This window comes from Diabrotica undecimpunctata, chromosome 8 (assembly GCF_040954645.1).
Source record: "Diabrotica undecimpunctata isolate CICGRU chromosome 8, icDiaUnde3, whole genome shotgun sequence".
Taxonomy (NCBI): domain Eukaryota; kingdom Metazoa; phylum Arthropoda; class Insecta; order Coleoptera; family Chrysomelidae; genus Diabrotica; species Diabrotica undecimpunctata.
In genome coordinates, this window is record NC_092810.1 from 99,333,390 (window position 1) to 99,354,154 (window position 20,765).

At 33.1% G+C, this 20,765-nt stretch overlaps 1 protein-coding gene across 4 annotated transcripts in view; it reads right to left on the reverse strand.

The window, feature by feature from the left end:
* The window catches only part of LOC140447798 (uncharacterized), a 113,104-nt gene extending 93,475 nt beyond the window's left edge, over positions 1 to 19,629 (reverse strand). For 2 of the 4 annotated variants that reach the window (XM_072540658.1, XM_072540659.1), the window contains exon 1: positions 19,250 to 19,627. In XM_072540658.1, coding sequence (XP_072396759.1) covers positions 19,250 to 19,454 — 205 coding nt within the window. In that variant the 5' untranslated portion in view covers positions 19,455 to 19,627. Of the gene's footprint in view, positions 1 to 19,249 lie in introns of all 4 variants that reach the window. The other 2 variants (XM_072540657.1, XM_072540655.1) reach the window with 1 other exon arrangement.
* Positions 19,630 to 20,765: the final 1,136 nt, after the last annotated feature.

Consider the following 20,765-nt stretch of genomic DNA (forward strand, 5'->3'; position numbering starts at 1 on the left):
GCCATCTGTGTTGCTTCCTGCCAAGTCTTACCCTTACTCTGCAGTATCTGCGAGATGTCACTGGTCCATTCTTTAATGGATCTTCCTCTTCTGTTCTTCCCTATTGGTTTGGCGTCCCACACTCTTTTTACATATTATTGTCCATCCGGGTTAGATGTCCGAACCATGCCAATTTTTTCTCTTTGATTGACTCGAGTATCGGTTTGATTTTGAGTCTTTCTCTTATTTCTTCATTTTTGATTCTATCAGTTCTTTTTACTCCTATCGTTCTTATCAGGTATTTCATCTCTGCTGCCTGAATTCTGCTCTGATGTCTTTTGTTTAATATCCAATTTTCTGCTCCATATGTCACTGTAGGTCTATATATTGTTTTGTATATTATCATCTTGGTCTTTGTTGATATTTCTTTGTTATTAAGGAATCCTCTATTTAGTGCTTGGAATAGTTTTCCTGTGTTTTCCATTCTGTTGTTAAGATCATCCTCGATGTCTCCTTTGTTGTTGATTACTGTTTCTAAGTATTTGTATGAATTTGTCTGTATTATTTTTTGTTGGTCTATCATTACTTCTATTTGATCTTCCGTCCCTTGTTTCCTTGATATTTTCATTATTTGAGTCTTCTCTTTGTTTACGTTTAAGTTGTATTTGCTTGCTTCTAGGTTCCATTTCTCTAAGTTGTATTTCAGTTTTTCTGCAGTTTCCGCAATTAATACTATGGCGTCTGCAAATATACACATCTCAGCATTTATCATTTGACAGACACACAAATAATGTAACCTTAATTCAATTTAACAACATTTAACGGGTTTTTACCCAAGTAGTTAGTGGCTCAAAATATGTATATCCAGGTAACACTGATAAGGGAACATTAATTCCGAAAACATTGGGTAATGTAACCCGATAGGGTGTTTTAATTATATACCTTTTATAAAGGATTTTTCAATAAATTTTTTGTGATACATATTATACAGCCAGCTACAGAAACTTGGAAAAGAAAAAAGCTTATCTAAAATATATGTCAACCAAAACACAAGAGGCATACCATAATTACAAGACAATTAGAAACGAAACACATGCACTTGTAAGAAAAATTAAAAATGATCACTGAAAACGCGTTTTGAAAGAAATGGTATAATTTTTATGGCCTGCAAATGGCCTATAAATGGCCTATATGGTTTATGGCCTATATAATAAGTTAAAGAACGGAGGTAAAGGAAATAATAGAACCAAAACACATAGAAAAGGATACATGGATTGACTTCCTAAAAAAGCTCTACGGAAAGCAAAAACAAACAACGCTAGAACAGAAAACAACAGAAAAAACTACAAATGAAGAACTTAATATAAATATACAGGGAGTTCGAAAAATACTTGAAAATCTGAAAAAAAAACAAAAGCAGTAGATAGAGACATGATACCAAACGAATTACTGAAATATTATGGAGCAGCAATGACAGAACAATTAACAACATTAATTCATACAATTTTACAACGACTGGTCAATGAAAGTGATGAATTTTATTGATCTCACAAAAATCTTAAAAAATGGCCAAAATCGCGCCACGATTATTTCATTAACAACCTTTACAAAAACAAAGTTAAATCGCGGCAAAATACAAAAACTGCATACGAAAGCTACATTCATAATCTTTAAAATGCATCTTGATTTTTGTTGAAAGGGCACTTGAATCAACAGATATTAAATTTTTACCGTCGAGCTGATACAAATTTTATTGAACATTGATTTCGCGCACGTAACTGACATTTAAAATCGAAGGTCGCTTCCAGCGTTGTTTCTAAGAGAACAGTTCATTATATATAAAAAATGATACAAAAGAGTTTTGTTTAAAATTATTTCAGCTACATCTTTTATTTAAAACGTTTGTTTTACGGTGTACAGATTCTTGATAAATCAATTTTTTTGTCTTTTTACTCTCCTACGAGGGGCGTTTTAGAGAGAAGCCTGGGGATAAACGTAGTAAACTTTTTTGCATCTTTTTTCGGGTCACAAAATTAATATTTTCGGCAAAATTCAGCTTGTTCGTATGATTTTTAGGGGTCAACTCTCTGACGACTGGACTACTTTCCAGCTTTGGAATAATACTTGGATAGCAAATAATTTATTCCTGATACCTAGTGCTTCCCTAACACCACTGCGATTGGCTCAATTGTGTTCCCATTAGTTTATTTAGTCTCCTGCGTTTGATTTTTAAAAATACCTCAAGGAAATGGCTCGTGAGATAGTTCTTACGAATTTTATATATTACATAATAATAAGTTCGTATTTAATAAATATATTTTATTGAAATTTTTGACTTAGCTATTTGTCAGCTTAAGTCACGCTAAATCCAGTGGTGTAGAATTTTTTTAATGAAAAAATTATACCCTCTATTAGATGATATTTGAAAAGAAATTGGTTAAAATCGGTTGCCAACTTCAAATTTTATAGAGGTGTTTCCAATGTAAGTAGATTAGAATGTATGATTATTATTGGAATTATTATGAAAAAACATCGACAAGGAATTCTTGATATTTTTTAACAAAAGAATCAACGATAAAAATACCTTCCCACGCCTTATAAACTTCATTTAATTAATTCTTGTTATTTAATATAATTAATTAATTAATAATAACAGCTAAATTTCTTGTTTCAATACAAAAAATATCAAGTTTCTATATATAAGAAAACAATTCAAATACTTCAACTGCCTAATTAAAAAAGTTCCTGAACTCATAAAGAGCTCTAGAGTGTAAAAGGTCAAATAACAATGCTCCAAACTTCGGAATAGTTTTTAAATAGTAATTATTTAGCAAGATGTGCAACAAAATTTTATTTAATGATTTTAAGAACAATGCGGTTGATGAAACAGATAGTGAAAACGACAGTTTCGCCAGAAAACGTATTTGAAATAATATTTCTAAAATATTGGTAATTATATAGTGCTGTTATATTATATGACACCGTAGATAATGTTCTTTTTTATATGCACACGGGTTTCGCAAAATACTTTTACTCCTAATATTTATATTATATACGGGAGAAGGTAATATATACTTTTGTTGAAACAAATCGTAAATAGTTGGTATAAAAACAGCAAAGCAATAGTTGAAAACCAAGAAAAATGTTAAACGAAATATGTATGAGCGCGATTGGCACGGATAAATATGTTACGCAGCTTGACTTCTGACTTACAATTATTATAGAATGACAGTAATCCAGTAAAGAAAGTATCTTGGTTTAATCTCTACGTACTGTACACCATTAAGAATAATTAAGTACCATAAGGCCGCTTTCATGCACGCGTTTTTCGTCCCCTCTCGCATGGTGACAAAAAAGCGGTTTTTTAGATGAAACTAAGTGAGGGTAGCCAGATATGGCGAAAATTTCACCGAGTGATTGCCGGTATAAGCAGTCCCCCCACTTACTGACCATCGGCTTCGGGCGGATGAGTAAGTAGGTGTTTAGGGCACTCTTTTGTCCTGAGACTGAGAAATCGGTCTCGAAGGCGGATGAACCCTACAGAATGGTCAACGGCATAAGGATGCAGAAGGCAACGGGGAACCACTGCATTAAAGACTCATAGAGTACCCCTAGTAACAATCATCATGGCAGATATACAAAGGAGAAGTACTGATCATGGACATCGGATAACAAGATCCGGCAGGGGAAGACAAATAGATAAATACAAGGCTTCCTCGGTCGTAAACCTGCGAAACCCTTTTAATAAGAAAAAGACAACTATAAAAATTGCTACATGGAATGTAAGGAGCTTATTCTCTTCGGGAAAATTAGATAAGGCCGTATTGGAAATGAATCGTTTCGTTTGGGTATAGACATATTAGGCATGAGTGATACACAATTGCCAGAAAATGGAAAATGTCCCACAAATAATCATGGAATGTTTTATTATGCCGGAAGTGACACCACAACCCATCGATACGGAGTTGGAGTCATCATCTCAAAAAAATGGAACGATGCCGTAGTAAACTTTACTCCATTCTCAGAGCGTGTAATGTTAATACAATTGAAAGCTAAGAAGAACATTATAAACATCATACAAGTGTATGCTCCTACAGCTTCAGGAGCTAGTTCAGTTTTGTTAAAGTGAACGTTTAATAATAACTAATACATTTTTAAATTACCTCCAAGGAGACTGTATACGTAGACGTCACCTCAACATACTCAAGAAAAAGTAATCAGAAACCAAATAGATTACATAATGGTGACAAAAAGATACCGTAATGCCGTGAAATCTACTAAAACTTATCCTGTAGCTGATATCGGTTCGGATCATAATCCAGTAGTATCTGTGATAGAAGCTAGACCAAAGAAAATAAGAAAAGTCGTCATCCCAGCGTTAGACTTAAGCCAGCTAAAAAGTGAACACCTACGACAAACAGTGCTACTACTACTAAGGATTTCCACAGTTTTCACTGTCTTCCTTCACTCAACCGTTTTCTCCAATTTTCCCTGTCATTCCAGTCTCCATCTCGCAGGGTTCTTTTCTACATAGCCTCGTCGATTTCATCTCTGAATGACCTTCGGGGTCTTCCTCTCTTTCTTCTTCCAATCGGGCTCCATTCTGTGATTTTGTTTATCCAGCGTCCTCTGTCCGCTCTTCTGACGTGGCCGTACTAGGATAGTCTCTTCTCCTCTATATAGTCGATTATGTCTGATTGCACTCCCATTCTCCGCTTAATCTCTGCGTTTTCAATTCTGTCTCTTTTTGTAAGTCTACAGCTTCTCCTCAGGAACTCCATTTCTACTGCTCTTATTCTACCTCTATTTCTCTTATTTATTGTCCAGTTTTCGGACCCATATGTCAGGATACTTCTTGTCAGGGTGTTATATATTCTCTTTTTTGTCTTTATCGTAATGTTCTTATCCCACAACACTGAGTTTAGTTGTCTTATACAGTTTCTTGTTTGTCTCAGTCTGTTGTTTATATCTTCTTCTGTTGTTCCCTGGTTCGATATTATGGTTCCTAAATACTTGAATTTATCTGTTCTATTTATTTGTCTTCCCTCGTCTATCTCTAGGTTTCTCATATCCTTGTTTTCTGTTGTTACGTATTCGGTTTTCTCTAAGTTTATTTCCATTCCGTTGTTTTTATATTCTTCTTCTAGTTTTCTGAGCATAAAGCTGAGATCTTCTTCATCTTGTGCGATGACTACTTGATCGTCGGCAAAACTTAAGGTGTATAGGTATTCGTCTCTTACTGGTATGCCCATTCCTTCGCACTTTCTCCTCCATGGTTTGAGTGTCTTTTCCAAGAATATTTTAAACAGAGTAGGGGACGTAGCACAGCCTTGTAGAAGTCCTTTTGTCGTCTTAAATGGATTGTAGGCTTTATTTCCATATTTAATAGCTACTTTGTTTTCTTTGTATAGTGCTTTAACTGCTTTTATTAGTGTTTGTCGGATTCCGAGATCATTCATTGCTTCCCATAATTTGACTCTAGGTATTGAGTCATATGCTTTCTTTAGATCAACAAAGGCCAGATGGACCGGTCTACCTTTTGCCATTTTCTTCTCTATCAGTTGTTCTAATGTGTACGTATGATCTAGGCATGATTTTCCTACTGTGAACCCTGCTTGGTCTTCTCCAATTTTTCCTATTATTTCAGTTTCTAGTTTTTCTTTAATAATTTTCCCGTAAAGTCTACCTACCGACGATATTATACTAATTCCTCTATAGTTTTCACATTTTTTCCTGTTTCCTTTCTTATGTATGGATGTGATGTATGCTTGTGTCCATTCCGCAGGTATTTCTTCTCCATTTAGTCCTCTTTCGAACATTCTATGTAGCATGCGGAATAACTTTTCCGTTCCGTTTTTAATTAGTTCGTTTGGTATTCCTCCGGGTCCTTTGGCTTTTTTGTTCTTCAATGTCTTGATTGCTCTATTAACTTCTGCCAGGCTTATTTCTATCTGGTCGTATGCCCCATTTCCTGCATGTTCTATATTCTCTTCCTGAAATTGGGGACGGTTTTCTGTAAGTAGTTCTACGTAGTATTCTTGCCACTCGTTTTCACTAATTTTGCCGATCTGGGTTTTGCAGATCGTGAAACAGTGCAAGAAGAAATAAACACCATCCTCAGAATAGCAGAAAGTCAAATCCCCAGAACAGACAACATAGATGAAAAACTTAAGTATATAAACACTACAATAAGAACTACGGGAAAGAAACACCTAACCAGATCTGCAAAGAAACATAAGGTATGGATGACACCAGACATACTAGAACTAATGGATGAAAGACGTAAAATGAAGAATAATGCACAAAAATAGAGAAAGGTTGATAGGGTTGAAAGGCAAATGGACCTAATGAGGTTCCTACTGAATTGTTAAAGCTCTTGAATGATGACTCAATATGTATAATATTGCACTTATTTAACACAATATACAAAACTGGTATTATACCTCAAGACTTGCTGTTGTCTACATTCGTTACACTGCCAAAGAAATACAATGCAAAATAATGTTCAGAACATCGAACAATATCTTTAATGAGCCATATACTAAAGATATTTCTAAAAGTCATCCACAACCGAGTTTATCAAAAGTTGGATTCAAATATTAGTGATACACAGATGGGAGTCAGAAAGGGATTAGGTACTCGAGAAGCTCTCTTCGGTTTGAATGTTCCTACACAAAGATGCCTAGACGTTAATCAGGAAATACATGCATGTTTTATCGATTTTGAAAAAGCGTTCGACAGAGTACGCCATGATTAGCTAAAAGACATTCTTGAGAGAAAGTACATGGATAATAAAGATCTGCGAATAATCCTCAATCTATATTGGAATCAGAAAGCTAACAACAAAATAGAAAATGAGATATCACAAACAATAGAAATACGTAGAGGAGTACGACAGGGATGCATTTTGTCACCGCTGCTATTTAATGTTTATAGTGAAAGCATCTGCCAGAAAACACTTACGAAGGAATCGTAATCAATGGAGAGGTTGTAAATAATACTCGATACGCAGACGATACTGTACTAGTTGCAAGAACAGTAGAAGAATTACAACGATTACTTACAAAGATAAATATTGCCTGCAACAATTATGGCATAAGTATCAATATCAAAAAAACTAAGTATATGGTCTTCAGTAAGAACATGACACAACCAGCACATATTAGTATAAACGGCATTCAAATTGAAAAAGTATAAGTTACAAATACTTGAATACTTCAATAAACGAAACTGGAGACCAAAACAATGAAATAAAAAGACGTATCGAAATTGCCAGGGCCACTTTCATAAAGATGAGGAAATTCTTCTGCAACAGAGATATAAGCATCCCTCTCCGATTAAGAATGCTAAGGGGCTACGTATTTAATACGCTATTATATGGTGTAGAGGCCTGGACTCTCAAGCAGAACAGTATAAAAAATATTGAAAGTTTCGAGATGTGGTGCTACCTGCAAATGCTAAAGATAAGTTAGGTTTAAAGAGTTACAAATTTTGAAGTAATGCGAAGGATAGGAAAAGACCCAGAAATTTTGTCAACGATCAAACGAAGAAAACTCGAATATCTGGGTCACCTGATGAGAGGACATAAATACGCATTACTTCAAAATATAATGCAAGGAAAAATAGAAGGAAAACGGAATCCAGGCCGTAGAAGAATGTCATGACTGCGTAATTTAAGAGAGTGGTTTGGCTGTACCACTAATGAACTCTTAAGGTCAGCTGTAAACAAGGTGACGATAGGCTTGACGATGTCCAATCTCCGATAGGAGTGGCACAAGAAGAAGAAGAATGCATTGTTAACGTCAGTGAGACACTCGATGCCTGTGTCGCAGCGGTCTCAAATTATGTCTGCAATTAGAGAACGCGTCGCGACAGGCGTTTTATAAGTATATTGAATTAAATTAGTTCTTTTATTCAACGCGTTTATTGTCGCTCATGCTTCGATAGAAACTTTTGCTAACCTGAAGACATGTATCAATATGTAAAGACGTGTGTCTTTGGTACGAAACACCTCGATGGTGAACTATTTATTGACGAAATTGAAAAATAGCTATCTTTTTGGGATTCATAATCAGATGATGACAAAACACATTGTCTTAATTTATTATATTGTGTATATATGCGCCTGAGGTTTCTTACATTACTTTTTGAGTGAACAATTATATATTTGAATACCAAGTATATAACACACGAATCCATTTTTTGATCAATACACAATTCCTTATAGTATGGTGCGATGGTCACTGATCAATTTATCAAATTTTATCTGAAAGCGACAAGCGGCAGAAAATGCTAAACTAAAATTCCATTTTGTTCCATACACAAAACCAGCGTTTTCTATAGCCACGCGACGAAAAACACGTGCATAAAAGCGACCTAGTGTAACTGTTGATAAAGAGTCTCACAAAGAGTTGATTAATTTTTTGATTCAATTATGTGCAAACCTGGCATTTACGTGTGAATTGTAGATAAAAAATTCTGTATTCATATATACTGAGAACATATAAGATGTACGTAGTCCATTCTATAAGTAAACTAGAGTTTTAGTTAATCAATCGAAATTAATAACAAGCGTTTAATAACGTCTTAGGATATTTGCAATAAATTATTCTGATTCATGGATATGGTTCAAACCAATTAAAAGTTCGTTTAAAAAAAAACAAAGCAATCACAAAGTAAATTCGAAGTGGCAACAAAATTTTAACGAAAAATGTGAATCAATTGAAGAGCTACTACAAATATACGACAGCTTTTATATACATAAAAAGAATAAATAATTATATCATAACAGATACAGAATAAGAACTAAGCGTATGGAAAAATATTGTGTCGAAAAATATTAAAAGATTAAATAAAGCCAGTCCCAGACCAGCTACCGGCTAGAGTTCTTAAATGTATTGAAGAACTGATTCATATCTAGCTTTATTTGTACGATAGGACCTATAAATCAAGAATCATACTACAAGCATGGCTGATATTAACTTTTATAACTCTACCAAATTAAAGAAAATACAGCTACATGGGGGCACACGTGTAAAACCAACAGAAAAAATATACAGATCATCCAAAATTACATGATCAGAGAAGCTCTGAATATATTTAAACACATCTCATTAAGATACGCGTTTAGGGATTTACAATAAAAGAGAATGCTGAGAAAAATGAAAGAAAGAGAACACGAGATATTCAACAATCTCAGAAACCATCCTAGCAGACTACTAATAGGATTGGCAGGCTATGACGAAAACCAAAGAACGGTACGTAGACGGCGCAGAAAGCAACTATCTGGATATAGGGGAACCGTAGAAGAAGAATCAACAAATGAGATGGCCACAGAGTAGTTAAAGTAAAGGCCTAAAAAAATATATAAGGCCATAATATCAAAATATGAGCTTAGCTCACAAAGAAAATAATTACTTATTTACCCTATTTATATTATATTTTATTTCTGTTATTTATTTTTTATTTTAATAAACATTTACACAATAAACAAACAAAACCAAAAAATATATACATGTGTATGTGATGGCCGTATAAACCTAGGAATGCACACCTCACATATTACTACTTTCTTTCTATTATTAATTCGTCTTGATCTCGTAATAACCACCTTCTGTTACAGCAACCATTTAACAATCACAAACATGTCAAGTAAATTCTGGTTTCGTTCACATTCACATACAAGCTGCCCTTAAGGCAAATGGCCTTTCAGGCATAATGCCCTTCAGGCAAATTGGCCTTCAGGCTTAATACCTTTCAGGTATGTCAAAAGATCAAATCACTAAATCTGGGCATCGAGATCACGTAAGACAAACGTGGGCTCCATGTCTAGTCCCTTAGACTGCTCAGACGGCGAGGAGAAAAAACACAGCCTTGGGACACCAGTCTCAAGTCATGTATCAAGTCACTTCAGTTATTCATAGAAAAAAAAGCTCTTCTGGCTATTCTTAAAATTAGGTGGCTTAACCAGATAAAGTAAAACAGAAAATGTCTCATTACCCAGGGCATCCAAAGTAACGTACAAAGCCACTGCTTTTGTTATGTCTTGCGATGGGGAGGGCTGGTGGCATAGCTTGGGGGTCAGATATGTACCACTCCATTACGGAGTGTGACCGGTTTGATCTTTGGACATGTGGGCCCTACTGTTCCATTACAACATACATGTCTTTCGGAGCCGATTTGTCCGCGCACACGTGTTTGTGTGTGTGCAAAAAAAAAGTAATAAACACTCTCCAGATTAAAGCTCTGTAAACTTAATGAAATATGCGCAAGCAATACTTGCTATATAATGAAGAAAGCTTGAACAGAATATCAAAAAAACCTAATTTCGATTTCGAAATGGTCTAGGTCCAGATAAGTCGCGTTTACAAGTGCGTTAGTCGCACTGAATATTATGTCCCAGAGATTTCTGGATATAAATCGAGATATGTATTCATTCTTTATTGACTATAAATACGCTTTCGATATAATTTGGCAGAAAATTATAATAAAGTTCTTACAGAAAAAACCTTGGATGAGAAGATAATAACAAAAATTCAATTATATATTGTGATGAAATATCATTAACACAATTAGATGAAAATAGAGCAAAATTGTGCTCCACCCAAACTAAACACTAAAAAACTCTTTAACACAAAAAAAATCTCAAGCAGTCTCACCTACTTTACGAATTTAAATCGGGTAACCAGGAGAGTCTAGGAATTTTTTTAATTCTATAAAAAAAATGTTCTAATTATATGTAACTTTCAGAAAAAAATTCATTTTCAAATTGATTGAGACAGATAGTGACATGAGTCCAAAAAATAAGCAGAAAGCTTTTTTAAACAATGTTTATAACACGACGTTTGTTCTTTCTCAGGCTTAATTTATTCGATTGGAAATCGATACGTCCAAAACACAAAAACACAATTTTATTAAAATTTAGTCTGGTTTATATCCATATTCACTTTGTTTATTTTATTCGATATAATATCTGTTTGTGTGAAAACATTGGTTCAAATCATAGCTTATTACTAACCCCGTGTTAATTGATTTAATTATATTAGTATTCAAATGAATTAAGCTGTGTTCAAATGAATTGACTTTTACTTTAATGTCAGTACAACATTTAATATTTTCACAGGTTTTTCTTTGTTAGAAACTATAATTAGTTTACAGTAAATAAACCTGATTTAGGAATTTTAGAAACAAGACACTTCGGTAATTATGTATATTATAAATAGATTATTACTAAATTATTTCCAAATCAATAATTGTTGAAAATTCTATAGAAAACATCAGATATTCTAATATTGACCTTTGACAAATTAAAATCATTTATTACTTAAAGACCCTTTTATTCAACAACAAATATCAAATATATTCGTACAATGCCTTCTCTTCTTCGTAATATGACCTACATATCCAAAATCTAGGCAGTAAAATATAAAACAACGACAACTATTAGAATAGATTAAAAAAACTAGTGTAAAAATGATGATAATGATGTTATCAATAATTTATCAGTATGCTGCGTCAAGGTAGAAGAGGTAACATGAAGTTAGTAAAACAGCACCTACGAGTAATTCGTGTAATTAATTTTAGAATACTCTAAGACCTCGGAGCAACAACTAACACACATCCACGGAGGATGGTGTTACATAATGTCACATACATGATATTATATATCTACAGTTCATCAGCTGGATCTTTGCACAAGTATGACATTATTCACAAACTATTTTTATATTATGTCTTCTACTCACACAAAAACAACGATGAATCTGAGTCACACATGATTATACACAACAGCATATATCGAACAAAGACCATATTAAAATGGTTCATGATTGCTTTAGGTACTGGCTATTTACTTTGTAAATTTTGTTTCGGCGTTTTTGACGTTTTTTGAGCAACAATCACAAATGACAACAAATTAGAACGAGAAGTTGAAACGAGAATAATGGCAGGAAACAGATCTTTCTTTGCAATGCAACATCTAATAAAGTCAAAACTTCTTTCACTAGACACAAAAATCCGGATATATAAGACCATAATACGACCAGCAGTCGCATATAGAAGCGAAACATGGACGCTAACAAAAAGAGAAATAAATAAATTGCTGGTGTGGGAACGTAAAATTCTTTGAATGATATATGGCCCTTGCAGAGATAGCGTGACAAACGAATGGAGGGGCAGATACAATAACGAGCTAGAGTGTCTATTCGGAAAAGAAAATCTAGTCAGATATATAAAGGCCAATAGACTCAGATGGGCAGGGCATGTGATACGCAGTAACGACAATCGCCTTATTAACAACGTGTTCTGGAAAAGGCCAGAGGGAAGAAGGTCTGTAGGGCGGCCTAGAAAAAGGTGGAAAGATGCAGTCAAAGAAGATCTAGAGAAAATGGGAGTGCGACAATGGGAATTACTGGCACAGGACCGACAAACATGGAAGGCAATAGTAAACGCGGCAAAGACTCACGAAGAGTTGTAGCGCCATTGATGATGATGATGTTTTTGACGTTTGTATTTCTATAAATTATTTTCGTGTTATTGGAAGCATAGCTTTCTTATCGCAGGTTAGGCACAGAGCGGTGAATCGCACTGATGTATAAAAAAAAGAAAAATGTAACGACTGTACTGACAGTAATGACTGTAACGACAGTAATGACACATCACGCCATAAAACACTACATGGAGTAGTAAAGGCAGTGTCATTCGTGTTATTAATAAAATGAAATAATCTAAAATTTTATTCGATTTGATTCGATAATCCAAATCAATCATCAAATCGAAAAAAATCGATTATTGAATCAAATCGAATATCGAATCGAATCGATTATCGAGTCGAATGGATTATTTAATCGAATCGAATCGATTATCGAATAGAGTCGATTATCGAATCAAATCGATCATCGAATTAAATCGATTATCGAATCGCATTGAGGCAGTAATCGAATTAAATCAAATCGAATCGATTAATAAATCGAACCGAATCGAAGCAATTGTCAAATCTAACTGATTACCTTATCATTATGATGATTGAATTGAATCGATTATCCAAACGAATTGACTATTAAATAGAATCGATTATAAAATCGAATTAAAGTCGAATTAAATATCGAATCCAATCGAATTAATTATGAAACCGAATCGATTATTGAATCGAATTTTTATCGAGTCGAATAAATACAAATTGCAAAAAGGAACAGAAAAAAGAATCTGTATATGATTGATGAACTACTAAGAGAACACGGTCATAAGGTGGTGAGACTACCTCCTTATCTCTGGGAATTTAACGCTATTAATTAAATTAAAACGTTGCAAATTAAATTAATTTGCACTAACTGTAAGTCACATTACAATAACTATAGTACCAATGTGGAAAGAGGCAGAAAACCAGGTACTGTTAAACAGGAATTTGGGAACATTTATTAATCCTACATATTTCCTATTTAACTTTTTTTTTTCAGATTTCGTTAATCCTTTTAATTTTGCTTTCTTATTAAGATTCCAAAGTTCTTAAGGTATATTTCTAGGTTTAATAAGGAAGTCTATTCTCATCCTTCAGTCCTTTGTTGGATTGGATTGTTTTACGTCTCCAAAAAAAAGGTAGATATCAGTGTTATTTTATATAAATAATGTCATAAACTAAATTGTGTAAAAAAATTATGTAAATAACATCTTAAAATGAAGGATGATTAACAAAGAAACAATTAATTTTATATGCTTAAAGAATATTGGATTAATTAAAAAAAAAGTTTATTACTTGGAAATTCATTTTTTACCCATTAACTATTCAGTTTGTTGATGCAATGTATGGTTGTAGCTAACACACTTAATTAACTTATTCATTGGTAAAAAAAGATATAAAACATGATCATCAGAATATCAAATGTTACAGACAAAATTGAGTTCAAAAATCGAACAAGCAGAATTTATTTTCGAACAGCTCAGAAAGACGATCCTTGAATGTTGTAAATATTAATGCCAAAGTGAACATCATATTTCAGTATGATAAAAAACTGCACATTTGAGTCAGAAATCAGTTCACAACATTTTATGTTAGTCATTTATCAATTTTTCAAATATTAAAATGAAATAGAATGCCTTTCTTCAAAATGATACCTATCTAGAAACTCATAAAAGAGGATTTTGATTAAAGGGTTTACTTCTGTTTAAATTATTAAGACAATAAATAACAATCAAATCCATTTAGAACATGTTTTATTTTCAGATGAGTGTACTTTGTTATTTCGAGGGTATATTAATTGATAAAATTCCACTTCTGATGTACGTTCTTCTGGCATCCTAACTGGATGCAAAAAGAATGTAATACAACACCCCGAAAATGTAAATGTTTGAATATTGGACAGTACACGATATCATTGGTACATTTTTCTTTGATAGCATGTTGAATAGAAATAACTATTTAATAATTCCATAAAATAATACCATGCCAACTTCTGGAAAATGTATGTCTTGATCCAGAAAACTAACAATTTTAAATTTTAATAAGATGCTACGTTACCACGTTACGTAATTTATGTCCGACAGCTCCACGGTGCAGTTCCTCGGTGCTCCCCTTGCAGCTTATTATGCAAGGCAAAATTCGAGGTAAACAAAATGTGGGAAGAACGGAGAATAGAAGGAGGAGAGAAGATCGGAGGACACAACTGGAAGCAAGTGGCGCAAAATAGAAAGCACTGGCTTGATTTGGGGGAGGACTATGCCCAAAGTTGGATAACTTAAGACTGAAGAAGAAAAAGAAGAACTTGAGAAAATGGTTTGAATGCAGTAGTGCAGAACTATTTAGAGCGGTAGTCAACAGAGTCCGCATAGCCATGATGAGCAGACCGATCATCTGAACCTATGCTATTTGAAAAATTATTTTTATGGAGATTAAAAAAAGCTATCATTACCTCCAATTCTGGGGCTACATAATCGTATTCTTCATTGGACAATATGAGATTCTACGATTTATCTGGGGAGGCTGTCCTTTGGTGATAGTGACAGATCTGCTAGTGTTGCTCTTCTTACTTTTATGAGATATTCTGTCTTTTCTACACATTAGTCTATTTAGTATTGCAAAACGACAGGTTAATATGTGCTGGTGCTTAATATATGCTGATAATGTAGTTTTAGTAGGAAACAGTAAAAGCGATTTAGAACAAAAACTTGAAGAGTGAAGACAGGCTCTTGAGAAAGAAGGTTTAAAACTTAAACCTTATATAGGTTTATAGTTATAAACCTTATGTAGGTTTATAAATTTGAATCGTGAAATGATTGTAAAAAGTAATAATTTTAAATACCTTGGATCAGTATTACAGAGTAATGAAGAGGTCAGTGGAGATGCACGTAATAGAAGTAGGGTTGGATATAACAAAAAAGTTTTAATAAAGCTGAAGGGAAAGTTCTATAAAACAGTCGTAAAACTAGCTATGATATACGGAACTGAATGTTGGGCAGTTAGAAAGAATAAGGAATAACGAATGCATGTGGCGAAAATGAGAATGCTTTGAGAGATGCGTCGTACGACAAAATTAAGAATGAACACATGAATGAAAATATGCTTAGTCAGGACCTGCCGGTGAAGGAGATTGATATTGCGATATTCTAATATAGAAACTTGGAGAGAAATGTAATTAAAAAAGCCGACCCCGCATATAAATTTGTGTCTCTTAATATACGAGTAGATACCATTTTTATTGATGTATCGGATAATTTAAACAATTTCTGAGCAAAAATTTCGCCCGGCGCCCTTCGCGTTCGTTTTAAAAGGGATATTTTTGAACTAAAACCTGCAAAGAAACCGAATCAGAAATATTTTTCCAACAAGAGTAGCTGTACAACCTGAACTAAATATGACTATCGTATCTCATGCACTAATTACTTTTACTTAGCAAATATATATAGTTTTTTCAGATCTATCATTTATCTAAATTAATACCGAGGTATCTGACTTCTTTTAGCATCTTACTTTATACTTCTCTATTTCCTCCAGTCGTCAGAGACCAAAATGTCACTGATCCTCTAAAAGTCATAGAAACAAGCTGAATTTTAGTGAGAATTTTAATTTTGGGACCCCAAAAGAGATACAAAAAAGTTTACCACTTTTGACCGTCGACTTTGAATTTCAGTTACACGCACGAAATTAATGTTCAATAAAATTTTCTTCACGATAATAATTCGATATCTTTTGACTTAAGTGTCCTATCGACAAACTAAAGATGTCTTTTAAAGGTAAAGAGTTTGGCGTTTGTATACAATTTTTGTATTTGGATGCAAATAAACTTAGATTTTATAAAGATGTTAAGTAAATAAAAGTGGTGCGATTTGGTTATATCGTAGAATGCTCAGAATATTATGGGTTCAACACATTTTAAACAGAGAAGGTCAAGGTGAAGGCGACTTAATAAAGATGACAAAAAAGAGAAAACTCGAATATCTGGGACATATAATGAGAGGAAGCAGATACAGGATAATGCAGTTGATACTCAACGGAAAGATCGACGGAAAAAGAGGAATTGGTAGAAAGAAAAACTCATGGTTCCGAAATCTTCGTCAATGGACTGGCTTATAAGCAGATGAATTATTACATGCCGCGCAAGATCAAGAACGATATCGGCAAATCGTCATGGAATCTACCCATGCCTAAAACTTGGGCACGGTACTTAAAGAAGAAGAAGAAGACGAAAAAAGAAGATTTTTGTCATTTTTTATGATTCCCATGAGATCAATACAATTTATCTCCTTCATTCACTGGCCACTATGAATTTTCGATAACTAGAGCCTACCGTTCAAAACCTATAGCATGAAATTTTAGTTTTGAGTAGTGGCAGCAAATGTGAGACATTTGAAATAGGCTTAAAAAACGCTGGATTTAAACTTTCACATATCAAATGATCTAAAACATTAAAAAAAATTTTTTTCAACTACACTAGTAGGTTTTTCAAAAGAACCAAACTTTTTGCTATAAACTATATTCAAAACCGTGTTCTTGGATGTATTTCCCGTGACATGCGATAGTTTGTAATGTAAAACAATAAATTCTGAGTTTTTGAAGTTATACTTCTATACGCGCGCTCCATGTTGGAAATTTATATGGGAGTGAATCTGTGAAATCATTACATATGTAAGATAATGAGTAAGAGAGAGACAGAAGATATATTTTCTCTCTCTTTCTCTCTCGAATATAAAAATGTTCCTTTTATATATATAATTTAATAGTATATATATATATATATATATATATATATATATATATATATAGATATATATTATATAAAGATATATATATACATATAATATTATACATATAATAAAATATTTATTAATATTATTATTTATGTGATATGTTTTGTATTATTTATTAAATGTTCATAATAAATTAGTCTTTTGTATTTCAAAATAATAATCTCAATAAATCACTGTATGATCCAGAACTGTCAATTTTGAAATGAGTTTGTCATGTCCTCGATAATATAGTAGTCAGTATCCCCGCCTGTCACGCGGGAGACCTGGGTTCGATTTCCAGTCGGGGAGGACTTTTTTATTAATATTATTACATTATTGTCATTTTTAAATACTTATGGATATTGCATTTTAATTTGTATTGTATTATTATATGGAATTATGTTGCACTGTATTGTAGTGTATTTTTTTTATGTATATTATTGTCATTTTTAAATACTTATGAATATTGCAGTTTAATTTGTATTGTATTATTATATTAATAATAAACAAAAATTAATATTAATAAAAAATAATTATGTTAATAATAACAAAATAAACAATGTATTTTACTGCAGTGTATGTGTAAAAAAAGTTTTGCTGTCAACTCCTTTCATACATATATGAAAATAAAAATATACATTTTCATCAAAATATTTATTCAATCCTTCATTGTTAGTAAGTTGTTATTAATTATGTTTCTTTTTCTGCTATGTCTTACCAATAGAATTACATATGTAATGATTGTGCAGATTGACTCCCAAATAAATTTTTAACGGCGAATGCGTGTATAGAAGTGTAACTTCCACCGGCAGTCCCACTGGACTGCCACACCGGCTTTTTTTATTCATATTTTAAATGCCGCATATTTGTTGCTATAACTTAAAATTGAAATTTCATGTGATAGGTTTTAAAGATTGATCTCTAAAAACGTTTATTTTACTGCGACTGGTCAATGAAAGTGATCAATTTTATTAATCTCACGAGAATCATAAAAAATTGCAAAAATCGCGCCACGTTTATTTATTTGACACCTTTATAAAAACAGATTTTATTTTCGGCAAAATACAAAAACTACACACGATATCTGCATTCTTTATCTTTAAAACACATCTTGATTTTTGTCGATAGAACACTTGAATTAAAACATGTCGAATTTTTACTGTCGAGCTGATACAAATTTTATTGAACATTGATTTCGCGCGCGTAACTGACATTTAAAATCAACGGTCGCTTCAAGCGTTGTTTCTAAGAGAACAGTTCATTCTACATAGAATTTTGTATCTGAAACCTTTTTTTTTACGGCGTACAGATTCTTGGTAAATTGATTTTTTTTTGCGTTTTCACTCCCCTACGAGGGTACGAGGGGCTTTTTAAGGGTAAGCCCGGGAATAAAAGTGATAAACCTTTTTGCACCTTTTTTGGGGTCTCAAAATTAATATTTTTGGCAAAAATCAGCTTGTTCGTATGATTTTTAGGAGTCAACTCTCTGACGGATGGCCTAATTAAGAAATGAGCCGCTTATGAACGGAATTAAAAAAGTATTCACGTAGTGTGATAAGTTAGATTCTAAAACAAATGAACAAAATGTTATTACTTACAAAAATGGCTTTTAGAAAGTATTTTAACTTAAACGGATAGAAACCATTTTAAAGCGATATAGCTCATTAAGATAATGTCTACGTCAAACTGGCAAAAACGGTGCCTACCCTTTGCAGTTTTATTTTGTGTCTAGAATTTGCGAAAAAATAATTTAGTATATACTCACTATTAAAATAATTGTTAGAATAAATAAATAGATGAAGGAAATATAAAAAGATATTTGAGATAGATAGATTAAGATTATCTTAATTTTACTTAAAAAATAAAAAATATAGTATTACTTAGATGGCCAACAAATTAAATATGGAAATAATGGAAATTTTTTAAACCAGTCATATGTACTTTTCCGCTATAAGGAACTAAATATTATAATTTTTCAATGCTTTTTAGTATATGTCTAAATTAAATTGTAGACAAATGCCATATATTATATATGAGACTTAAACACACTTACTTTTAAGTTCCAATCCTTCCGGAGGACACGGTCCTTGGCTCAACATGCAAGCAGTATAATAATTAACCAACCTCCTATTGTTAAGTATCATCTCTACGTCTACATGGTCATATTTCGTCGTATAAAACTCAGTTTCTTCGGGTGCAGGGGCCGATACCACTAACCCACATAATCCTGCAATTACAACACAAAATAACGGTACCATTCTTTTCCGTATTGACTGCTACGTCTTCGCCGATTTCGTATTTTAGCGGTGCCACTTGCAGTGCGACTGAACGAGTGGTTGTTGCGTTGGAGAATGTTTACAACTGAACCAACTGCTTTCTTGGTTAACTGTTGTTCCTTTGATGCATTAAAGAGCAAGGTTATTGAAGTGGAAGAAGTGGATGTTGGCCCCAGCCGAGTTATATTTATGTTATTGATGAGTGGTTTTTTTACGCACGGAATGTAGACTGATGAGTAATATTTTCTAACAGTTATTAGTTTTCTTGTTACACTCAAACATTATCGCCTTTGGAAAAAATAATTTATATTTAGCTTCATCAATTAGCTGGGTTTTACTATCTATTTTTTTGGAATATCATATAAAATTCCAATTTTTTTTAATATTTCCTATGCATTTCCGTATTTGTAAAAAAACTCGACTGCGAAATATTGAAGCATGTATTCTAAAATTTAATTATTTTCTCATTTTGCTAGTCTTGTAACCCTGAGAGAATCTTTGAATGTCTAGCTATTAGCTTCCTCTCTCACTATTTTCTTTTATCTTCTTTATCTCTAACGAGAGATGACTTCCAATAGACACCCGAGATAGACGCCTTCCTCTATTTCATGTTCCATGGCTTCCATTTTTTGGGTGGTCTGGTCGTAAATATGCTTCACTTATGACCGCCTATGACTTTTTACATATTGTAGAATAGCGTACCCTCCTCGTTCTTTATCATTTTACTAGGAATATGCGCTTCTTTAATTTTGTTAGTTGGTTAATTAATTTGATCAATTTCTGTGCCCTTTTCTACAGCTTACCTACTATACGTTCGTTTTTCTCCTAATTTTTCCCACGATTTTCTCAGCAGCTTTTGTTACGATCTTTTTCAACTGTCTTTATTTATCTTCTGAAATATATTTTTTCAGTAAATAATATTTTCAGGATTTTATGGATTCACCAATACAAGCGTTAAACTCTTTATGGCTTCCGAAGGGCACTTAAACTGAAGATCTACGAAAAATCCTTCTAGAATTTAACGATGCCTATGGTATTTGTCCAACTGAGGTGAAAGCTAATCTTGCTGCTCTTAGGTCTTTTCTCACTTTGAAAAGAATTATTCACCTACAAAAATCAAGGAAAAGTTACCGAAACCACTACTCCGTTGTATCTCCAAAACGAAATTTTTTAATAATATGACATGGGACTGTGGGATATCTGTGGGACTAGAAACCTTAAATTATTGCAGTGATGACAACTCTAGCATGGTTTCGATTAATATTCGTTCTATAAGATATAAAACAGATGAAT